This window comes from Mercurialis annua, linkage group LG5 (assembly GCF_937616625.2).
Source record: "Mercurialis annua linkage group LG5, ddMerAnnu1.2, whole genome shotgun sequence".
NCBI lineage: Eukaryota > Viridiplantae > Streptophyta > Magnoliopsida > Malpighiales > Euphorbiaceae > Mercurialis > Mercurialis annua.
Genome location: NC_065574.1, coordinates 52,241,812 through 52,264,950, shown reverse-complemented (window position 1 = coordinate 52,264,950; position 23,139 = coordinate 52,241,812). Strand labels below are relative to the sequence as shown.

The 23,139-nt window shown below is 30.7% G+C and overlaps 2 protein-coding genes and 1 long non-coding RNA gene across 4 annotated transcripts; 2 read left to right on the top strand and 1 right to left on the bottom strand.

Moving 5' to 3' along the window:
* Positions 1 to 412: 412 nt before the first annotated feature.
* On the top strand, positions 413 to 3,536 carry LOC126682280 (uncharacterized protein At1g66480-like). Its single transcript, XM_050377890.1, has 2 exons — positions 413 to 1,101; positions 3,292 to 3,536. Exons 1-2 carry the CDS (start codon positions 463 to 465, stop codon positions 3,352 to 3,354), a joined length of 702 nt encoding a protein of 233 aa, XP_050233847.1. The 5' UTR covers positions 413 to 462; the 3' UTR covers positions 3,355 to 3,536.
* A 330-nt stretch (positions 3,537 to 3,866) lies between these two features.
* LOC126683266 (putative 1-phosphatidylinositol-3-phosphate 5-kinase FAB1C) lies at positions 3,867 to 11,963 on the bottom strand. Its single transcript, XM_050379114.2, has 11 exons — positions 10,790 to 11,963; positions 9,813 to 10,616; positions 9,562 to 9,715; positions 9,129 to 9,473; positions 7,834 to 8,544; positions 7,395 to 7,726; positions 7,183 to 7,309; positions 6,908 to 7,072; positions 5,230 to 6,753; positions 4,861 to 5,127; positions 3,867 to 4,453 (listed from the first exon to the last, which is right to left on the bottom strand). Exons 1-11 carry the CDS (start codon positions 11,320 to 11,322, stop codon positions 4,199 to 4,201), a joined length of 5,217 nt encoding a protein of 1,738 aa, XP_050235071.1. The 5' UTR covers positions 11,323 to 11,963; the 3' UTR covers positions 3,867 to 4,198.
* Positions 11,964 to 20,738: 8,775 nt separating this feature from the next.
* LOC130015580 (uncharacterized) lies at positions 20,739 to 21,843 on the top strand. Of its 2 annotated transcripts, XR_008790743.1 has the most exons (3): positions 20,739 to 20,761; positions 20,831 to 20,970; positions 21,445 to 21,843. It is a non-coding gene; the product is annotated as an uncharacterized LOC130015580 (long non-coding RNA). The 2 variants fall into 2 exon arrangements; XR_008790744.1 differs by having other exon boundaries at positions 20,831 to 21,843.
* Positions 21,844 to 23,139: the final 1,296 nt, after the last annotated feature.

Here is a 23,139-nt window from a genome sequence, read left to right as displayed (position 1 = left end):
CCGTGATTATCGTTTAATAAATTCATCTTTTAATTCTTTCTTTAATATCAAAACAACATTAACAATTTGTAATTATATCATATACTTTTTCAATCTATATATCACGAAATTTTGATTAATCAAACTCAACAAGTAATTAACAATACAAAAAGAAAGCCTCGATGAGCTAAATTTTGATACCGAATATGTGATTAGTTATTCATTTCGTCAAATATTCTCCAATTTCTCAAAATTCAAATAACACTTGCCTTCTTTATTGACTAATAATTAACAACTTAACTACCATTTCATGTCCTTATCCTTCACCATCCCTTTTTTCTTTTCCCATTAGCCATTAAACTATTAATTAATTTTATCTTATTATATATACTATAGATTATATATACCTCATTTCTAGCTACTTTAGATTTTATCTTGCATATCCACCAAACCCTAAAAGAAAAAAAAAAGTACAAAACTCAAATGGGAAACACTTTAGGAGCCAAAAAAACCGTCAAGATCATGAAAATAACTGGCGAAACCCTAAAGTTAAAGACACCGGTGAATGCCGGAGAAGTCGTTAAAAATTATCCCGGCCATGTTCTGTTAGATTCCGAAGCGGTTAAGCATTACGGAACTAGGGCAAAACCGTTAGAGCAACATCAAGAATTGGCAGCAAAACGGCTATATTTTCTCGTAGAATTGCCAAAGCCGCCGACCGAGAAAGTTCCGAGGAGGGTTCAGTCGGGGATAAACATGAGCGCTAAAGATCGGCTCGAGAACCTAATGCTGGCTCGACGATCAGTGTCTGATCTGAGTATAATGAAAAAATGTTGCCCGTCTTCTTCGAGCATTGTGCCGGCGGAGGAGAATGATGAGGCGGAGAAAAATGGTGCGACGAGAGTGAAAATGAGGTTACCGAAGGCGGAAGTTGAGAGGTTGGTGAAAGAAAGCAAAGACGACGGTGAAATAGCGGCGAGGATTATGGATCTTTGCATGGCGAAAAATAATGCAAATAATGGGAAATTAATTATGAATAATGAAGTTGTAGCGGAAAATAAATGGAAGAGTGGTAGTAATAATTATCATCAGACGATTACTACAGGCGTCAAGGCACGTGAGGTAAAAATCTATTACTATTACTACTACAACTTAATTAAATTTCTCGACAATTTTCCAGTTCTAATGCCATATTTAGTGGGTTTGCAATTGATTAAATAATTTTAATTATTTTTTTAAATGAGTTTAATGAGTTTTGGGTTGCATAAAAAATGATTAGTAGGGTTGACAATAAATGGTCTGTGCCGCGAGGATTGCATTTTAAACTTTTAAGTGCAAAATAAAATTGATAAATATCTAGTTCTAATATACTCCGCCTATTTTAATTAATTTGCTGCTTAGAATAAGTACATATTTTTTTTTAAAAAATAGCTTAGAGAGTATAAAATATCAACTATAGTGTATTAACGTAGGGTTGCTATTTGTCTTATTGATAAATTTTGAGATGATTTACAGTTAGTGAATTAGCTACTTTGAAAAAAAAATGTGAAGATAAATGTTTAGTGATAATAGATATTGTCTCAAGTCTCATTCTATTTCACAATATTCTATCTATATATTAATTTACTTTAATAAATAAAATATAATTCTTTATTCATTTTTATCCCATTGGAATTTTTTTTACTCTTATATATTTTAAGGTTAATATCACCATATATCACAATCTTTCGTATTTTTTTCTCGATTTAAGCACAATGTACAAAATGTCCGTCTAACATTTCAACTTTTCTAAACTTTTCATTATATAGCCTGATTTGCCGTGTGAATGACCAAAACAACGTTATTTTAAATATTTATGTTATATATTGTTACATACAGAAATGTTGAGATATTAGGTGAGACGTTTTAAAGATTGTGTTTAAATCGAAAAAACATGAAAGGTTGTGATATATTAATGACATCTCGGAAATAGTATTGAAGATAAATTAAGAACACTAGAAAATATTATAAATATATTATAAATAAAAATAATTAATTAAAATAAAAATTCAAGAATAATTAATTTCCAGAAGTGGAGAATAACAGTAGGAAGAGTATGCATGTGGTTTGTCCATAATCTCTCATGAATATGGGGCCATTTTGGAGACCAATACTAGTCTATCTTAGCTAGCAATGACAATTAATTTCAATTATGGCCAACTCTCAATTTGATTTCAATTTGCCTATGTGGCATGCACATATATCGAAAGGTTAGGACTTTTGTAAAATTAAATAATCAATTTTTGGCCAAAATCGACAAAATTAAAATGTCAGGACTTTTGTGAGTCGAACCATTCACAAATTATTTAAAATTCGAAAAAAAAAATTAAACCAATTCTAAATTCGAACTATTCAAGTTCAGTCTCGGATCTAACTTGAGTATTAATTAAAGAGATTTATAAGCTTTACAAATCTTAATAAGTCTCTTATTTTAAAATAACAATTTTTTATGATATATATTGATTATTTATACCTCTAAACTTAATTGTGTATCAAATTAATTATTTGAATTTCATCTTATAGTGAAAACAAATTAAATTTATAAATATAATTACTTTTATTTTTTTATTAAAGTCGGGTCGCGTTCAAATTCAATTGAGTAGTTCGGATGTCGTTCAAATCTATTCTTAAAAATTTAAGCTCATTCGAATATTAAACTTGTATAATACACTCAAATTCAAGCTCAAATTTAGCAATTCGGACTCAGTTCGCTAGATTACACCCCAGTATATATATTGCCACCAGACTGTATGAAAAAATCTTATATAAATTTCATTGACAAAATTAAACTATCATGACGTGCATGGTTGGTAGACTTATGCAAGCATTATTCAAGTTTATAAAGTTAAAAGTCAAATTATAAATTTTGTTTTAGGACTTCTAACTAAGTTTTAACTTAAATGAAAGTTGGATAGACTATAGTAAAGGGTCAACATTTTGATCTCGTTTACCGCCATCCATGGCTTTACTCACATGGTCAATTTTGAAGGCATAGCATCCCTAAAAGCAGCTCCTTCACGTGCATGCCAAGAAATTGATCATTTAACTAATTAACCAAATATACGATCGTATATATTTTCTTCTCATTACACGTAATTAAATAAGTGATTAGAACTAATTAGACCAAGTGACATTATAAAGTTTGAAGTTATTTTCATTAATAAAGTAATTGCAATTAACCACTTATTTTTCGGCTCGGTTTAACTAGGTTTTCCGGTTTGGTTCGGTTTTTGCTCACCCCTGCTTATAATATGTATTTGTTTATATTTGCAGAAACGTCGAGTGAGTTTCCTGGGAGTAGGCGAGGCAGAGATGCGAATAGCTGCGGCTTCTTAATTATTACAAAAATATATAGAAATGAAAATGCTTTCTGGTTTCATGTTTTGTACATAAAGAGTTAGAGAGTTATTTCACTTTTTGTAGTAACCTTTTGTATTATGGTTACTTAGTTTTTTTCATCATTATCTATCCATCTTTCTTTCCACCAAATATAAAGTTTATCGTCTTTTCTTGTCTAATTGCTCAAAAAAATAAAGAAACTTAATGTTTATAATTTTAATAATAATAATAGTAATTTAATACAAATTATATAATTATTTTTTACACTTATAATGGTAAAATAATTCTTATAATTAAACTAAAAATTTAGTACATTAGCTTTTAAATTAGATTTGCAAACAGTAAAAATAAAAGATGTTTAATTTTTTTATTCATTAGACTTTTCTTCTTAGATGCAACTTTTTAACATGTAAAGGAACAACTTTGGATATATGCACACACAAACAACTTTGAAAATGTACATGAACCTAACACAATCACATGGGAAATCAATTCCATGTGCAAATAACTTCAAAATCAAGTTTTCTTTTTCTTCTCCTGCACAATTTCTTTATCCATAATAAAGTAATTAAGTACATCATAATCAGTAAGTTACACTATCAAACAACCTTCTCTTTGAGGTGAATCAACCTTGCACATGTATAAAAAAAAAATGTACAAAGATTTCAACAAGGATTTATCTATTCCCTCGTATACGAACAGCTTCACCGAAAGAGAAGGCGGACTTTCCGTCGGGAAGGATTCACAGTTTCTTCCCCACTTATCCATATCCTATAAACACAATCAGACTTATTTATGAAGAAATTCTTGTTTGTATCAAAAGAATGCACTATTGTTGGGTTCATGATGACCATTGATCAGGAACAGTGAGAAAATATGAAGTCATTGCTTTTCTGAACCGTTTCTTGTACTGTATCGGAGAAATAATTGTTGGAGAAGCATTTTTTGGACCTCCAAGTATACCGGACGCCTTAACCCAAGTTTCCAAATGCTTGTCCCATGTATACTGTCTCATGAAATCGATGATGCCCAAAACCAGCTCTTTTCGCTCCTTGTCCACCCCGACCAGCAAAGAGTAGTCCATCACATCCACAGACTGCACAACCAAACACATAATGTGAGAAACAAAGACGATGATAAAAATGCTCAAAGAACCAAACTGATGAAATTAAGTACAGACGACTTCTAGCTCAAGTTATTAGTTACAAAAATCTGAAAGAGTAAGCTTCATTCCCTAAAATGATAGACAAAGACGATTTCTAGAGTATTACTTGGTCAAAACTAGCAATAGTTAAGTTACAGATGACGTTGAAAATAACGAAAACAATTACCACCTACATTTTTCAAATTTGAATATGATGTTGGAGACATAGCATTCTCACTAAAACAACAGATGTGAGAGTTAACAACATTAAGGTTTACCCAATGATTGGAAGCAGAGCATATCACACAGAGAAAAGAAAATGTAAATGACATTACGAGATGATTGCGAGTAAAGCTTACCGCCAAGAAATTAGTATCATTCCATATAGCTCTCTCTAGTCTTCTTTTTGCCTTGCTTCCAAGAAATATGGGCTCTGTACGTAATGCTTCTACTAGATTCATGTCTAACAATACTTTGTTTGCCCCAGTGGTATCAGGATTGTACCGGGATCGGACAGAACCTTTGAGATCATAGACCTTTGAAATACTTCTCTTATAAAAGAGATTTTCCATCACCATAATATCCATTTTCACTTCCTTACCACCTTTCAAGTGTTTTACAGTAACCTGCCATTGAAAAGATATACAAAAATAAAAGGATTTAACACATGGTAGCCAAAGCTAGTCGCCAAATATTGCATGAGAACAAAACTGCAAAACAAAGCCTACCTGATAAATACCAAGAACTTTGGCAAGACATGTTGGACTTCCTGAGCTAAGAGAATCTGTCATATAATTGAAGTATTCTGATGCAAATTCCTCAAAAGAGTCCAACTCGGTCTTAGTGACTTGTTTAATGATGAATCTCTCATCTAATGACTTTGCAAAATATACATTGCTCTTTCCACCTTGTGCACTCCATCTCTGACAGCGACTCAAGGAACGTACAAAATCCACTTCATTAGGGCAGCATTTCTTTCTAAAAGAGTCAAATTGCTTAGCAAAATAACAAGTGACTATAAACTTCACTTTGCCTCCAGCAACAGTAGAATCATCACTGTAAGATATTGTTACATGAGGCGATTTTTTGGAGTCCTTAAACAATGTACCAATGGATGGTGAATGATCTTCAGACACATAACTTCCATAACGGATGTAGTCCAAGTCCAGGGAACCAAACGACTGCCAGGCTGACAATGTGGAATTTGCAGATTCTTCCTTACGATGCTCATTCATGCCCCAGCTGGGCCAGCTCCCTTCATTCTCATTTGACTTGTCAGTAATCCAATCATCATATTCCTTGGAGTTAAGGGCGTATGACACTATGCTGGCTGGATCATTGTCGTACACACCAATAGCAATATCATTGTGGTTCCTTTGAGGAAGCAGCAGCCGGGCTCCTCCAGTCATATGAGACGCCGAGGAGATAAATGAGGATGAAGAACCGGGCAATAAATTCAATTTTTGGGACTCCAATGGCAATGCTTGAGAGTGAGTCCTTGAAACAGGATCTCTTAGCATATTCCTATATTCGCCAGATGCATGAAATGATCTGAGAGTTGACATAAACAATGAAGGAGGCAGTCCTTTCCGAATTCTATCTTGAACTCTCAATGCAGAGTCAAAAGAATGAACTCTTACCGGTGGCAGAATTCTTTGTAGAGGATGATTATCAGACAAACTCATCTGCTTAACAGGCCCAACTTGGAATTTATCAATCTGTGATGCACATGGAGGTTGAGTTTTAATCAGGGGTTGAGTACCCGTCCATGCAGAATCAATATGATCAGACAGACTTGAAGCTTTGGAGGGGAAGTCATCAAAGCACGAGTTATGTGTGCTAATTTCCCCATCTGAATACACTTCCTCCTCTCTGTTATAGTAATGTGAACTTGTCAGAGAATCTTCAGCAATATATTGTTGAAAGGGCGGACCATACTTATTCTGCTCTGACAGTATGTCATTCTCAACAGTGTCATCTGTTTTCAAATAGCCACATGCATTGTCTACGTGACCATTGTCAATCTTGTAATCCTTGTAAGATATGTCACTTTTTAACTCTTTCATCTTTGCATCCCCATGTATAGCCCAGACAACAGAATTTGTCTTAAGTAGAGTCTCCAACGAATAAAGTTGGCGATCCCAAACATGTGAACCAACTAGCAAAGCACGTCTCAGACTATTAAGTTCTAGAATATCTAAAGTTGCCGGACCAAATTGTGAACGCCCGCCAATGGCCACTTGCAGCATGTTCTGCATAAGAGAAATGTCAATTGGAGATTGATTTATTATTTCTAGATTAAATATTGAACAAGTACACGATAGGTACTTGAAAATAAATTCATGCAAGAAATCTTTAACAAGAAAGGTTTACAAATCAAATAAGTCATCCTTTGAATAAACTTACACTGTAATGGTTTCTTTCTTTTCTAAGTTGATCTTTCAACTCCACGATGTGATTCAGTAACTCATTCGAATCTGATAGCTCTTTTCCAAAAGATTTACTTTTCTCTTCCATGCTGTCGAGCACATCAGATATCTCTGCATAGAAGGCTTCCATATTGCCCAAAAGCTGCACCAGAGAAAAAGTTAGGAAAAAGATAATAAACTTGACACGTATAGATTGCATCATCTTAAGAATCTACCAAAATGCAATAAATACAGCTAGGTTCTCAATAGTACCTCAGCTGCCTCTTTGCTTATCCACTCTTGCTGAGTATGGCCATTAAATTCAAGCATCGAAGGAGGCAAATAAACATTAAGAATATCGATGGGGGAATAGCGAAAGAATGCAACCATGCTCCCAAACCTGCAAGGTGACAGACTTCACAGATTACCAACACCACCACCCAACAGGGAAAAAAAATCGAATGAATTCAGAAACTAGAGTTTACCCATAGAACCTAAGGCAGTCCCTCTGCAATGAATGACCACAGGGAGCCACACGATTAGCAGTTGCATGGTTCGAAAAACTCAGCTCCAAAAACTTTCCAAAAGAAAGTCCCCATGCAGCATCAGACATAACCACTCTGTGAGTTGCTGGTGGGACTCCATCTATATGAGCACACCTCAGGCATCGGTGCCACATCCATATCTTCCCATCTCTTTCTCCAGGTAGCTTTACAGATGACAGAGATCTAACATTGATTGTAAGGTTTCCTTGCTGGTGAGTGTAACATAATACATGTGCTTCAGCTGACTCTTTACAAGACCTACAGTAAGATGTCTGGAAACAGCAAGTCTCATTAATACATACATACATATAAATAAAAAGCATTCAACGTATAGCATGTAATCATAAATAAGTAAAGTCCGAAATCCATATAAAATCACCTGATCGAATAGGTCGTCCCTTAGATATCTTCCGAGTGGCTTGTCAAAAGATCCATAGAACTTTATGCGCAAGAGCCGAGAACGCTCACATACAGTTCCTTTCAGTACACAGCGGCTTGAAAAAGATACTAATATGCTCTGGTGAGTGTCAGTTGCTGAGTAGTATTCACTAAACACTTCGTTTTCATCAATCCTCTCTGATTTGGAAGATTCATAAGTCCCCTTAAACTGCCTTCCCTCATGAGCAATTCTATCTTGCAAGTCATGCTGTGAAGTGTCTTTAAAACCAGGAGGTGTAATTTGATCCTCAAATTGAGTTATAGTAAACGAGTCAAGTCCCTCACTAGACACTAAATCATCACCGTATGAATTAGAGCATGTATTTTCAAATCTATAATCCACAGTACCAGTAAGTGGAGGAACGTTTATAGACACTTCGGATCCCGCATGCTCTGAATTAAGACCCATAGTTCCCTCATCTTGGGCAGAGGCATCAGTTATGGCATTAGTTGGAGGGATAAGTGAAATGGCACTATCAGTTGCTCTCTCTGGCATGGTGAGCGAGTGTTTTAGTGTCATCTTAGGAAGACTTGCACCCTCATCGGCAAGGAAGGAAGTCTCAAGGGACAAATGGTAGGCTGCAAAAACTGCATATTGAACAACATGTTTAACCTTCTTAAGTTCTTCACGACATATGCCTTGCAGGAGGACCTACAAATAGACCACAACAACTTAATCACAGACACCATTCATAATTCATGAATTGAAATGCAAAGTCATGAAGTGAAATACAAGAATTTTAATTATTAAAGTAGTAGCACGGCAGGATAACTGCTATACGTTATCGAAGTTTCCGTGCTTCTTAGGTATAGCATATTAGCATGTATCCTCTGAGAAAATGGTGCTCCTTAGCATACTGTGACGAAAGTATGAGTGCAACACTGAAACATAAGTCAGACGATGCATTATTAACCCGTTCAAGATTGACAAACCCAAGGGCAGCAATCTTGAGGATAATCACCTTATTTATCTGAATCTCATTTACTTGGCTAAGTTTAGAGTAAATATGGTATGGCATCTACAACCATATACAAAGAATTTATAAAAATTACTAATATAAAGTTGATGGATTCACACTCCACATTTTGCTGAAGTATATAAATTGAAACCAGAAAACCGGACAACGAAATCAAATTGAATATTAGGAATAAAGTTGTATTATGTTTTAAAAACATCATCCATTTCAATTCAAGTTGAACAGCAGCATAATAATCATCCAGAACAGACTATATTACCGTGCATCCTAAACGCCTAGGACATCCTTCAAAGAACATCAATGTTTTAGATGGCTTTTTGTTGAACTGATTGGGAGACTCATGTTCTTCAGACACTCTCTCTACCCGGAACAATTCACAGTGGCCCAATCGTGTTGAAGAAATCTTATCCAGGGATGGACTAATAACAGCACCGGTGCAGCGAGCTATCCGCTCCAGTAATGGCTTTTTCACATTAAGCACCAATGAAATTTCCTTTGCCAGTAGATATTCTTGGGCAAATGGAGACACACTCTTCTCTACCAGCACAACATTTGGGCGAAGAGCCTCTATCTTCAACATAATCATCTTGATATGATCATTTTCCTGTTCAAAAGAGAAATGTTTAGATCCCCATGTTAATAACACTTGCATCTACACAAGAACAGGCATAACTTTTCATTGATGAATGTACCTGTTGAACCAATGTATTAAAAGATGCCAACTGATTCACAACACTTTGATACTCAAGTGCTCCTCCTAAAAGGAGTAATCTTGGGTTTTTGTATTGTGTCGTCATGCGCTTGTGCTTTATATTTTTCGTACAAGCTACTCCCTTCACAAGGGTGCTGCAAGTGCAAAAAAGAGTTCACTAGATTTTAGATGGATATTTGTAGAAAAAACTGCAAAGAAATGGAGCATCTACAAGAGGTTACGAAATTATACCTATCACTTGGATTTCCCGATGCTATGCACTTAACCTTTACATAATCACTCGGATCCATACTGCCTCCTCTACTAGTGTCCGGTTTCACAAAACTTGCAGCTTGCCATGCTAATGTTGTAACTATGTCAAGCCAGTCCTCACCTCCATCCTCTTTGCAGATTTTGATACTCTCCCCTTGTAAGAGCTGAGATACAAGAGCCCTAAAATGGCCATGTATCACAGCTTTGAAAGGCTCCTTGTTATCCTCATTTTGTTTCTCCTTTGATGGAAACATACCAGAGAGGCTACTAGTAGATGAGAACAATGCACCAGAGTCCCCAATATCATCATCGTCGTCATCATATGTAAAGAAACTATTCTCCACCTCATCATTTTCATCCTCAGGAGGTGGAGGAAACCAGATACAACCATTACTTTCAAAATCTAATGGCTTGTGGGACTTGTCATATTGGTTCTGCAACAATGACACGTCGTCCGAGTAATTATCAGGATTTTCGAGATCCTCAATCCCTTTGTCTGGCCTTTTTAAAATGGCCTGCGTTTCTTGATCAAAGGGACCGTTATGTTGAGACAAAGGGCTTCCCTCTTGTCCCTGCTGTACAGAATGTGCAACTCTATAGGAAGTAAAATCTATCCTAGAAGGGCTGTCTACAGGACTTGATCCGACTGACTTACAGCTGTAAAACTCAAGTCTAGTACTAGCACTAACACTACTTGTATCTATATCTGAAACATCATGAAAGTATTCACTAGATGGGCTGTAAAAATGATTTGCGGAATCATCTGCATCTTCTTCATCACTCCTACATTAGTTAACATAAGAAATTAATCAAAATCCATCAAAACTTCAATAGAAGATACAAGATGTTTGAAAGGGATATACAATGATCACTAAACAACCAATAACAAATTAGTCACGGATACTCTCAATCTAAACTCTCAAGTCAATAATAAAATTCAAGCAACAAAAGTTTACCTGCTTGGAGAGCCACCAACAGAGAGCAGAGACGGGTGAGCACTAAACGAGGTTCTACTCCTGCTACTTACCGCAACAGGAGAATACCCGAAATCCCAACGATCACTCTGAATCGACTCGCCACTAAAACAAGGTGATGGAGGCTCAGGGCTCTCTCTAGGAGACTCAACAGAAGGATGCACCTTCTCACTATTCTTCCCCCCACCATCCCCACCCCGCACCCGGAAACCGTTACAAATCTTACAGGACTTAATACTCTCCCCACAATAATCACCCTTACTTCTAACTTCAACTTGGGATTCATCCTCCTCAACAACAACACACTTAACACACAGCCATCTACCACAGCTTAGGCAAGTGTATCCATTATATAACCCAACACTAAAATTTGTATAACACTCACAACACATTTTGGACATCTGATTAAATTCACAACAAGCTAAAGAACTTGATAGATGATCACTTGCCCCCCAAGTTATCCAAGACCTAACCTTTAGTAATAGATCTATTAGTGAAGTATCAGGTATTCCCATAGAATGTTAAAAACCCCCCCAAAAAAAATCACAACCCACCACTAACAGAACAAACTCAACAACAAAAATTAATACTCTAAATTTAAAACCCACAATAAAAATGGTGGGTGATGTTAAAAAAACCAAAAAGATATGATCTTTTTTCCTTAAATTTTGTGGGTTTGAACAAGGGAAATAAAAAATTTCTCCAAGATTCAATCTTTATAGTATTTATTTACATACCAAAATCTATTACAAGCAGTTTTTTTCATCAACAACAACAAATTAAACTTTTTTTTCTTTCCTAATAATAACAATTAAAGAAAAAAAACTTAATTAACCTATACCAGATTCATCAAAAATACATCCGAAGCATATCAAAATCATCAATTGAGGACTAATTTGTAAGAAAAGAAATGAAAAGTGAAAAAATTTAGAAAGATTTTAAATTAAAGAGTGCAAAATGAGAATTAAAAGAAGAAGTAGAGAGAAGGTTCCTCTTGTTATGGAGTTTGCACGCATATCTATATTTTCTTTAACCTGCAATTCTTCTTCTTCCACCATTTTTGCTTTCTTTAAATGTATTTAAACAATTATTAATATTTTATTTAAATATTTTTAGTTTTTCTCCTCACATAAAAGCAAAGCAAAGCACTCACTTTCTTTAATAAAATATTGATTTTTTTCCTTTCTCTTTCATTCTTACACTTTTATATATGGATTTTAGATAGGGTTTTATTGTTCTCTCTCTTCTTCCTATTGGTTGCTTTTTTTTAATAGTGTAATTAATTTTTCATTTAATTCTAATACTTTTTTCATTAAATTGTGTAAGCATTCTCTGTTCATTGGTCAGCCATTATACTGTGATTAATACGTATGCTTAGGGGTGAATAGTATTCGGTTTAACTGAATTAACCGACCAAACTGAGTCGAAATTGAAATTTAATTTGATTTAGTTTAATTTTAATTCCACATAAAAAATTAAAAATACACTTACTATAATATTTTTTATATTTTACCTTTATTAAAGTAGAGGAGTTTTTCTACATTAGAATATATTTTTAAATTAAATAAAGAAAAAAAGTTTAACATAAAATTACTGCAAAAATAAAGATAAATTTTTTATAATGAAATGTCATAAAATAAAAAGTGTAACTTCTACAATTTGACGAATGGAGCATTAGGATTAGGATTCACTCAAATTTAAATAAATTTGAAGGGTCATGTTCACAATCTACATCGTTCATTGTATAATGAACGATGTAAATTAATTTGATTAATTATACTTTTTTGATCCATATTATTCATTACAAAATGGACGGTATGGATTATAAACATAATCCCCTCAAATTCAAAATAAATTTGAGGGAATTCTAATTCATTTTCTTATAGTAATTATTATGATTTAGGTGTCGTTTATTTTCTAAATTTGTATATTTTGGAAAGTAAATGTCAAATTAATTTTCAAATAATTAATATAATAAAATTTGATTATTTAATTAACTAAAATAATTGATGAATTCAATAATTAGTTCGCTTTGACTATAATTTGATTTATATATATATATATATATATATATATATATATATATATATATATATATATATATATATATATATATATATATATTTAGTTACGTTTTAGTTAAAAAAAATAAAAATTCAGTTATAATCAATTTAGTTCGGTGTGTGTGGGGTTATCGAACCGACTAATGCACATCCTATTTCTTATATACTTAAATTGGTTGTATTTGTTTGGATTAGGCAGTGAATATTCATATATTCATTACTTGTTATTTAGCTAATTAATTAATAGAATGGCGTGCTCATTCTCATAGTCATGCTAAGTCAGCTTCTTCAATTTTTATAAATAGATGGATTTTGTTTTTATGTTGAGTAGTTTAATATTTGCATGGCAATAAGTATTAATTATTTAGGTAATGTTATTGTAGTATCAACCTAATCTAAACCATGGTATGATGAAAATTAATGTCCAACTTTAGACTTCTTCTATTAGGATTTCTACAAACAACGTCTATGAACACAAATTTTATTTACTAAGAATATTATTTCATGAATGGATAATAAAACCTAGATAAATTAGGTCTTTATATGTATTATCATATGAGGTATCTCCAAATTTTATTAAATTAATTTACAATAATAAAAATAATGCTTGATTATAAAAAGATTCAAGTTGAATCATAGAAAAGCCAACTGAAAAATGGAGAAAACTCTCTCTGAAAATTTAAATTTGCATGTATTAGAGGATGACCAAAATATTTTAGAGGAAGATAGTTCAACGAAAAAAGCTAAGTTTAGAAAAGAGTTTGAAAATCGTTCTACTTTTGCTTATATGTCCTTCAAGGATAAAGTGTTGCAATCAAAAAGAGAAAAAGTAAATTCGATAGCGGAAAGTACTAATGAATTTATGATTGAGGATGAAGATATAATGGTTAGTAAGAATAGTGTTGTCTAAGAAATTTCATTCTCCGAAAGGGTGAGGGAAGAACTGTCCAAATCTTGACATTCAAATGTGACAGTGAAATTTCTTAAAAGACTGATTGGAAATAAAAAATTATATAATCACCTGGATTTGGTGTTTACATAAGGTTTTAATGTCATCGATTTAGAGAATGATTATATTATGGTTAAATTGAAAAATGGTACTGATGTAGAAGTAGAATCCGCTAGAGGTTCGTGGGTAATTGTGGGTCATTATTTATCTATGCAATCTTAGAGTGATGAGTTTGACTGTATAATAGATAATATTCAATCTATTCATGCATGGATTAGATTACTAGAAGTGCTGATACATTATTATAATAAAGAAGTGTTTCGGTTTATAGCCAGATGATAGAGAAAGTCGTCAAAATTGATAATTGCACTCTGAAAATTCGCGAGAATTGCAAGCGAGCTTGATATTAATAAACCATAAGTTTCTCAATTTTTAATTAATGGTAAACTACAAATGGTAGAGTATAAACGTATGTCTATAATTTGTTTTAACCATGGCAGAGTTGGCCATGCTAAAGATTAATGCCCAAATATCAAATATATCTTTACCAAATTATAGTCAATCTGTATTGTATTTGTTATTTTCAATTTCAACTTAGTTTAAATAAATTTTTAATTTGAATTTTAAATATAGTTTTTTTTTTCATATTTCAGTTAGTCCTTTCAAATGTATTCTAATTGTAATTTTAAATTTCTCTAATCTAAGTAATATATTTATTTAAGCTAATTTAAAATGTGGAGCCGATAAAGATAGAGTAAGCAGGTGAAACCAGAATGTTAAAGTTAATAAAATAATTAAAACTAATATGGAATTAAATTAGGGTTAGTTGGGACCAAATACAAGACCATGATTCAACTTTAATTGCAAACTTTGTAATAGCATGTGATTTGAGTAATTAATTAGTTTAGAATACCAATTTTGACGAGCTCCGTTGACAACTCCTAGAACATGCGACTTACTCTGTCTGCACCTGGTTTTGGTCCACGGGTCAATCCTGACCCGTCTTTTTTCAAGTTTTCTTTTTTACTTTTACATAATATTCCAGCATAACATATTTTTAACTACTAGTTTCGCATTACGTGCTACGCACGTGGCTCGTGATGTGACATGTCAATTTATTATTACGTTTTATAAAAATATACTCAAAAAAATTGAATAATTTTTCATTTAATTTTAAATTATGGCAATTATCTCAATACATTTTAAAATTTATGGAAGTCTAATATAGCTTACTTTTTTAGGTGCAAATTATAATGAAAGAATCCAATAAAATATATCAAAATATAGGAGAATATTAAAAGGTAATTACTATTAAAGTTAGAGTTTTAATTTAATTAGAAAATATATTATCAGTTAAATCAGAACAGCTGATTAACATACTATTATTGTCAAAAATATAGTTTTAATTGCATTAAAAAATAGTCCATAAATTGAATTAGAATGATTAATTTTACTAATAAATCACGCAAACTACATAAATTGAACAATTTATTACTAATCTATCTTAGTATTAAGGGCCATTTCACAAAATTTATCCAATAACTAATTGGTTTTTAAAAAAAAACTCCTATTTTCTACTAAACGTTTGCAAAATATGCTCTAACTATTTTTTTTTTTTGCAAATGTAGGCTCTTTTAATAAATTATTGGTAGATCATTGGTATTTTATCGTGGTATATGGCGTATTTTTGCAAAAATAAGAAGTTAAAAAGGGTATTTTTAGAACAACAAAAGATAAAGCGTCTTTTTACAAAAAATTCGCAAAAAAGCATACGAAGGGTTATTTCAGGCGTGTATATAATGCATACATGTAAATAAAAATATATATATAGTAGTGAATTTGTATATGTAAAATTGTTTCAAATCAAACTCAACAATTCATTATTTCAATTGTATTATCTTCTGTAATTAGAACTTAAATTACAAACTAATATATCAATTCCTAATTCAAATCAAATTCTAATTCTAATTGTATTTGATATTTAATAATCGAATAAATCTCATGATTTATAACCTTTATCTTTTTTTTGAATTTTTTTATAGTTCATATTTAACATATCAAACCCTAATCAATAATTTAGCATGTACGGTTTTCACGATTTAGTATAGAGTAACCACTTCTTTTTCATTCATACATACCCTAATATTAATTGCAGGAACATCTTTTTTTCGTATTTAGCATTATTTTGTTTATTAAAAAACTTAGTCTTTCTTTCTATTTAATCTTTGTTATATGTTTAACATAGTAAGTATGCATAGAACTCTTAAGGATTTCAACGGATGATGTTGTTTCCTTATTTGAATTAAACTCTAATTGTAACATATTTTTATAATTAAATAAATATATTATTTTGTAATTAATTAGATAAAGACCATAAAACCTTCAATTAAGTAATCAATTAGTAATAATTTATAAAGGGTTATTTAGTAAATTTGCTTGTCCCCCCATCCGTGCTTTTATATATAATATAGATAATTTGAATTCGAAGATTCCTAATTTTAAAATATGTTATTTGAATTTAAAAGAAATTTGCAATGTAATAAAAAAAATCAAAACTTACATAAATAATGATGATTAATTTATATAATATGAATCATTAAATTGTCAGTTATATATAAAAATATATTATATTAATCCAAAATTTCTGATTAGTTTATATACGTATAATATTTTTTAAACTAGATGTTATTGGACATGTTATGTATTATGAATATTATCCAATTAAAATTAAATATAAAAATTATTTCTAATATAAAAAATGATTTAGTGGGATAATATTGAAATGATGTGATATGCCTAGCTAACAAATATTTTTAAAAAAATTTCATTTTAAATATCTAATCAGCATTTATAGGTGATTGTCCTACAAAAATTAAAAATGTTATTCTGTATCTCAAAAAAATTATAAAATGGTATCCATTATAATTATAGTTTAATGGCCTCCAGAAAGCATTTTGCCCCACTTTGTAGCTATTTAGTACAGTTCTCCTTAATTTGTCTCCATTTATTATTTTATTATTCATTTAGACGTATCCAATTGCGAGCATCAATTAATAAAATAAATTGCAGCCAAATATAAAAGAAAGAAAAGAAAACGGTAAAATTGGTCATTGGTATTATTTAAATTGATTCACTGACAAGGCAAATTTTGTCTCCATTTATTAAAGTCTGACAGTCATATCGATTAAAAATAAATTAAAATTTCTAAACATAAACTAAAACCCTTTTGTAAAATAAATTATAGTACTAACCTGAATTGATTATAATAAAAGTCTCTAATTTAAAAGGAGCAAATCTTAAATTTGTGGAAGGATTTATATGCATAAATAAAATTTAACATATTTTGATGATATAGTTTATAATATTCATAATTATATCCAATGTTGTATTTTCAGAGGCATATAAATACATTAAAGTTAATAATTAAATATTAAATTTAAAATATTTATATATAATTTATATCTTATGAAAATACATAAGTGATTTAATGGGCTTTGTTTTGAAAAATTATAAATTTCATTATCAAAATCAACCAAAATAAATTCATTTAAACCAGATTCATGAAAATCTTTTCTCAATTTAAAAAGACCACATGGAACAGAAGAGTGTGCCGTATTCAAATATTACAGAATTAATCGACCATATCAAACTATAATTTTAACATGCGTTGATTTTTAGTTAATTTGGTTTGGTTATAATTAAAAAAATTAAAAGTCTGATTGGCTAGATTCTAAAACAAATACTGGATTATAAATAGTGTTATTTTTGTACTTTTTTCAAAAATTTAAGATGCTTTTATAATTTGTTTATAGGACTTAAATATCAATGTATTCCTCAAATTTGAATGTCATAAAATTAAAACTATTTTTTTTATTTTTAATAATAAATGTTAATAAAAGAATTACTACGTTAACCACATAGCCGGATGAATAAAATAAGTTATTTTAGTTTTATTAATTTATATACATTTTGATTACGGTTCGATTTAACAATTAAAAAAATTTCAATTTTAGGTAACTTGATTTGTTCGATTTAATGATCGAACCAACCGAATGCCTAATATTTATTTTTTCTCAGATGCATTACCCTAAATAAAAATGTACTTATTAATTGGTTTGTTTAAGACACTGATTGTTGAATAATAATTTTCTAATCCAAACAAAATTGGAATGCATGAATAATTAAGGTTTAGACAGAAAAGTGGCATGAGGTATACAAATAAATAGGGGTGAGCAACGGTCGGTTCGGTCATCGAACCGCCCAAAAATTCAAAACCGTTCGATTTTTTAAAAATTTCGGTCACCGAACCGTATTAACCAAATTATATCAAAACCGTATTAACCAAACCAAAATATTACGGTTCGGTTCGGTTCGGTTCGGTCGAAAACCGTAATATTTTTTGTATGGTTTTTAGAAAGAAAAAAAAAACAGTTTTTTAAAAAATAAATAAAAAAAATGGAAAATTTTAACCTAGAGAGTACATGTGCTTTAAATTAAATCTATATTTATCGTTTTTTATTATAAAACTATAAAATTAAACAAGTTTAATATATAAATGTGAGCATATGAAAGTTTAAAACAACGTAATTTTTAAATACGGTCGGTTCGGTTATTACGGTTATTTTTTTGTAAAAACCGTAAACCGAACCGAATAGTCAAAATTTTAAAAATTCGGACCGTAACCGAACCATATTTTCAAATTATATTTCGGTTTGATTAATTCGGTTCGGTTCGGTTCGGTTATTCGGTTTTGACCGTTTACTGCTCACCCCTACAAATAAAGGTTAGGCGGTTTGGTAGCATTTGCTGATTTGGTGAGTAGACAACATCTACAAAGGTGTGTGTGGGTTGCCATTGCCAATGGGAATGGATGAATGATTCTTTTTTATTTTCTTTTCTAAAATACATTTTCTTCTTCAACTTTTCTTAGTTGAATTTTTTTTTTATCTTCAATACATTTATTAATTGTTTGAATGTGTATGTCTAGATTTAAAAAATCGAACCAAACTATGAATCGTATCGAGCTGAATAAATAAACCAAATTAGTTTGGTTTAATATTATAAAGATATAATTTTTTATTATAATTTGATTTGAATATATAAAAATTTAGAATAAAATTTTTATGCAAATTGAACAAAAATAACTAAAGCAAATTGATAAAATCAACCGAATCGACTAGTTTAGTTTTCTTTAATTTGAATTTATTTATTTTGTTATAATTATATTTCAATTTGGTCTTAGAAACTACTTTAATTGAACCAAATGTATAAGTTCATTTTTTTGTATCTATATTGAAATTATATTTATTTAGTTTCAAATCTATAAGCATTATTTTTATATTTTATTTAAATTGTAATTCTGGTCTTTCTGTAATTGGATCTTCCGAAACCACAAGAATTTTTAGTTAGAATGAGATTCCGCATATTTGTTATTTAAATGATCCATTGCACATGTATCCTCAACAATCATAGTATTATTGAAGGTATATGTAATAACAAATTACTCTCTCCGTTTTTTTATTGTTCATTTAATCAAATAACTTTATCTACAATTATTTGTTTATCTAGAATTTTAAAATAAATTTAGCTATCTATCTTTCAAATTTGTTTCTTCCTAGTAAATAATTCTATAATTCAATTTATAAGTATTTATTAACTAATAGAATTACATTAGTATCTATTTCTAGAATTTAAAATAATATTTTATTTTTTTTAATATGCACAAATTTTGACTAAATTGAAAATTAAAAATAAAAAAAAGGAATATTAAATAAGATTAAATATAGAATTGTTTTATTTTAAATTAATTTTTATAACACAGGAGGAGTATAATTTGTTGGTATAAAAAAGTTGCATCATTTGTGACCAAAGTACAGTGACAAAGGGGATAAGAAGAGTAGGATAAGCCGCCCCTCTATGCACAATTTTCCATCATCATCATCATTTTATGAGTCATTTCCATGTGAGAAAGATGTGTTATTTTTGTTAATTTACTTTTGGATGGTTATTTCAGAATCCATACCCTCCCTCACTTTATTTTTCTAATATCCTATGTTTGTCAAATTTTGGAAACATTGGCCCCCCATCCAAGTCTTTTTATATTTCCACTACACTTCCAAAGAAAAATATACTTTTCTAAAAATTATACATTTTAAGTTCTTTTTATAAATTTTAGAGTCAGGAATACAACATTCATATGTAATTATGTAATTAAATACTAATTGAAGTATTATGTTATCGTATTATGTATAATTTATTTGATTTGATTTAGCTATTGTTGTTTCGAACTAAAATTCAATAGTCGATATTTACTCTTTCAATAATTAATTTTAATTGGAAATATTAATATCGGCCCAGTTCATGTCTTTTTATATTGAGGAAATTAGGCTCAGCACCTCAGAAAGCCTAAATATTCTCACATCTACCACGCGGTCCATCTTCTTTCTTTTTTACGATCATCATCTTCTTTTTTCCAAATTTCTTGTTTTTGTTTTCCTTTTTTACGAATCATTCTTTTTTATCTCCGATTTTTTTACCCATCACTAACCCATTATTTGTCTAGAAATCCCAATAAAGAAGATCCCTCATCCTCGTCGATTCCAGTGTTGTCCGCCGACGCCGCTGGTTTCGAAAGTGCTACTTTTTCATTCAATGGTGGACATGAAGAGGCCTAACCGGAAAGCATCAATTACAGTCAATTACAATTCACCGGACAACTACCACCACCATCACCTTTGCCTCTGATGCCAGTCCTCCACCTCCATTGTCGTCTATGTCAGTCCGCGACCGCCATAACCAGAACATCCTGTCTAATTTACAGTACATATTGCGCAAAGATTGGAAAAGTACAGCACCATATAGACGAAGACAAGTGTAAAAAGTTCTATAAGGAAGCTAGCAAAACCGAGGGAGAGCTCAAACGAGAAATCACATATCTCAAAGGTAAAGTTTTCTTCTTGCTATTTTTGTCTCTGCTTGATAACGACCATTCTAATTGGCCTGCCTTCACAGGTTTTGTTGATTTAATGTAAAATGTGGGAATATAATACATGCTCATCAAGTGTTTGATGAAATGTCTGAGAGAGACCTTGTTTCTTGGTCAGTATGAATTCTGTTTATTATCATGCTCAACAACCTTTTTTGGCGATCAAGTTATTTTCCCAAATGAAACTTGTTCTTTCACAAGTATTATAGCATTGGCACAAGGAAAAAAAAATTATGCTCGAGCATTAAAATTGTTCAGCATCTGTTTCTTTTATCTCTAATGCACTTATTTTGATGTACATGAAATATGGTCAGTGGAGCAATTCTTTGATGGTTTACAATATAATGTTTGAACCAAATGATGTTTCTTTTAATGCTTTGATTTTTGGATTTATTGAAAATCAACAATCTGAGAAAAGTATACATATACATTAGTAAACTACAATCAAGCTCATGATGAGTAGGTTGAAATAAAGTAAATTGTGTTGTCGCTGCATGTGAAACTGCTCTACCTAGAGCTATGATTGGATGATTTGGTGATGTGATGATGCTTGCACTTGAGTAATTCTTGCTCATGTATTTCTTAATGGATGATGATTGTCAATAATTTTTTATTTTGACGACTTTGTTTACTGCTGCAGCTGTCGTTTGTGAGCCACAGATTGGATGTTATTGTTTGACGGTTGATCCAAGTATTTTGGTGATGAAGAAAGTTTTTGATTTGTAATTTTTTTGATATGGTTTGCCGTTGGTTAACCAATGGTTAACTAATGGTTAACCAATAATTTTAGATTTAAAAAAAGACGATTTAGGTTTTGTTTGACAGTTACTAGGCGGTGGTGAAGGCGGAGGGGTTTATAATAAAATTTTGTAATTATTTTTTTTGTTGGTTAACCAATGGTTTATTAATGGTACACCAATAATTTTGTTTGTAATACACTGTTAGTAAACGCTAGGTTAACTGTTGGAAACTTGTAATAATTTCTATTATGATTGTATGGTTAATAAATTGTTGGCAAACTTGAATTGTGTATTTTAAACATACTGTATTTTAAAAAAAATTAATAAATTTATTTTTAGTACACCGTTAGTTGACTATGAGTAAACCGTCGATAAATCTATGGTTAATTTCCATCTTTTAAGAAATTAATATAAATTTTGTGATAGTACACCGTTAGTTAACCGTGATTAAAATGTCGATAAATTTATAGTTAATTTTTAAAATATTATTTCCGTCTTTTATATAAGAAAAATAGCCAGCAAAGTCGCAGTCGTAAAAGACAAACAAATATAGTAAATTGATAGTAGACCAACAGTTAACTACCTATTAGTTAACTAATAGTGGACCGTTAGTAAATTTATAGTTTCAATAGTTAACTACCTATTAGTTAACTGATAGTAGACCGTAAGTTAACTACTCATTTAGTAAACCAAAAGACAAACTAATTTTGTATATATTTATAATACTGATAGTAAATCAATAGTAAATTTTTTTTAATAATTTGATATTAAAAATTGTGTCTTTTTACCAAAATATTATTTTCATCTTTAAAAAAAATAGTCAATAAAGTCGCAATCGTAAAAGACAAACAAATATAGTAAATTGATAGAAGACCAATATTTAACTACCTATTAGTTAACTGATAGTTGACTGTTAGTAAATTGATAGTAGACCAGTAGTTAACTACCTATTAATAAACTGATAGTAAACTATTAGTGAGTGCTACCAAAGACTTGCAAGTATATAATGAGCAATTAAATTGATAGCAAATCGATGACAAAACTTTTTTAAGTTAAAAAGATTAAATTAGGTTTTTAAGTTAAATCGATATTTTTTTCCTCATATGTCTGTCATTTTAATTGTACGTTGTGCTCGTTATTCTTCAAAATCTTATTTACAGGTGCAATTTGATTTTTTGAATCATTTCAATTGCAGTCATGGAAAAGTATCTCTTTATTTTAATTATACTTATTATTTTTTATTAGATAGTTTCTAACAGTTCACTAAAGGGTTACTAATTTTATATATTTTTGCTGATCAATAGCGGGAGTGTATTGCATTTCTTTTGTTTCAATATGGGAACATGAAGATGGCTGAAAATATTGAGAGTGACAAAGAGGTTGAAATTAAGAAGACGAATGTGGAAGCGAGAAAGGCAAAAATGAAGAAAAAGATTTAAAACTTGTGATTGTCTAGTATATGGATTTTCAGTTTTAGTTGTTTGTTTGGTTATTTTGTTGTATAGGATTGTTTGCTAAACTTATGAATATTGGCTGTTATTTTTGTTTAGTTTTATAAATTTAGTATCTATTTAGTACATTGTTAGTTAACTAAC

Coding starts and splice junctions, on each gene's coding strand:
- LOC126682280 (XM_050377890.1), top strand. CDS start 463: ATGGGAAACACTTTAGGAGCCAAAAAAACCGTCAAGATCATGAAAATA. Junction 1,102..3,291: donor CAGGCGTCAAGGCACGTGAG/GTAAAAATCTAT, acceptor TTATATTTGCAG/AAACGTCGAGTGAGTTTCCT.
- LOC126683266 (XM_050379114.2), bottom strand. CDS start 11,322: ATGGGAATACCTGATACTTCACTAATAGATCTATTACTAAAGGTTAGG. Junction 9,474..9,561: donor TTAATACATTGGTTCAACAG/GTACATTCATCA, acceptor TCTTTTGAACAG/GAAAATGATCATATCAAGAT. Junction 7,073..7,182: donor TAAGCAAAGAGGCAGCTGAG/GTACTATTGAGA, acceptor TCTCTGGTGCAG/CTTTTGGGCAATATGGAAGC.